The sequence below is a fragment of the Naegleria gruberi genome, assembly GCF_000004985.1.
Source record: "Naegleria gruberi genomic scaffold NAEGRscaffold_3, whole genome shotgun sequence".
In the NCBI taxonomy this organism is placed as follows: domain Eukaryota; phylum Heterolobosea; class Eutetramitea; order Acrasida; family Naegleriidae; genus Naegleria; species Naegleria gruberi.
The window spans coordinates 940,639-941,567 of NW_003163324.1; the positions used below are offsets into that span (position 1 = coordinate 940,639).

At 35.6% G+C, this 929-nt stretch overlaps 1 protein-coding gene across 1 annotated transcript in view; it reads right to left on the reverse strand.

The window, feature by feature from the left end:
• NAEGRDRAFT_45856 (uncharacterized protein) overlaps positions 1 to 929 on the reverse strand; it is a gene marked incomplete at both ends in the record, with an annotated part of 7,269 nt that extends 6,340 nt beyond the window's left edge. Inside the window, one exon of the mRNA XM_002682538.1 lies at positions 513 to 929. Coding sequence (XP_002682584.1) covers positions 513 to 929 — 417 coding nt within the window. The remainder of the gene's footprint in view (positions 1 to 512) is intronic.

Consider the following 929-nt stretch of genomic DNA (forward strand, 5'->3'; position numbering starts at 1 on the left):
GGTACTGTATCAATTTCATAATGATCTGTATAGTAGATGTCATTGTCTCATCCCTGTATGTATCAAGTGGATCAGCCATGTACCATGAATGATATGGATGATCTTCAAAATCATATAGATATATTTAATTATCATGTATAGATGTATTGGAAGTGAATTGAAGTGGTATAGATTTCTATCTTCAATGTTAGTATAGGTCAGTTGACAAGTTGAATAGTAAATATCCTGAAATGATACCAAAGTATTTGAAATTGATATATATCGTTATAAACATGATTTATAAGATGATATATTGATTTGAAATGATTTTGAAATGTTTTCATTGATATTCTAATTGTCTAATCTATTATATGAAATTAACTTATATAAGTCATTATAATGATGTAATATTATGTTATTATATGATTATATATTCAATTTGGAGTATATTGATATATAATATATTGATTTATAATGAGTATTTATTGAGATAATTAATTAAGATGAATAAAAGTCAAAATGTTGGGTCTGACCTTAGTCGTGGGTTTGGGTTTGGGTTTGGGTTTGGGTTTGGGTTTGGGTTTGGGTTTGGGTTTGGGTTTGGGTTTGGGTTTGGGTTTGGGTTTGGGTTTGGGTTTGGGTTTGGGTTTGGGTTTGGGTTTGGGTTTGGGTTTGGGTTTGGGTTTGGGTTTGGGTTTGGGTTTGGGTTTGGGTTTGGGTTTGGGTTTGGGTTTGGGTTTGGGTTTGGGTTTGGGTTTGGGTTTGGGTTTGGGTTTGGGTTTGGGTTTGGGTTTGGGTTTGGGTTTGGGTTTGGGTTTGGGTTTGGGTTTGGGTTTGGGTTTGGGTTTGGGTTTGGGTTTGGGTTTGGGTTTGGGTTTGGGTTTGGGTTTGGGTTTGGGTTTGGTTTGGGTTTGGGTTTGGGTTTGGGTTTGGGTTTGGGTTTGGGTTTG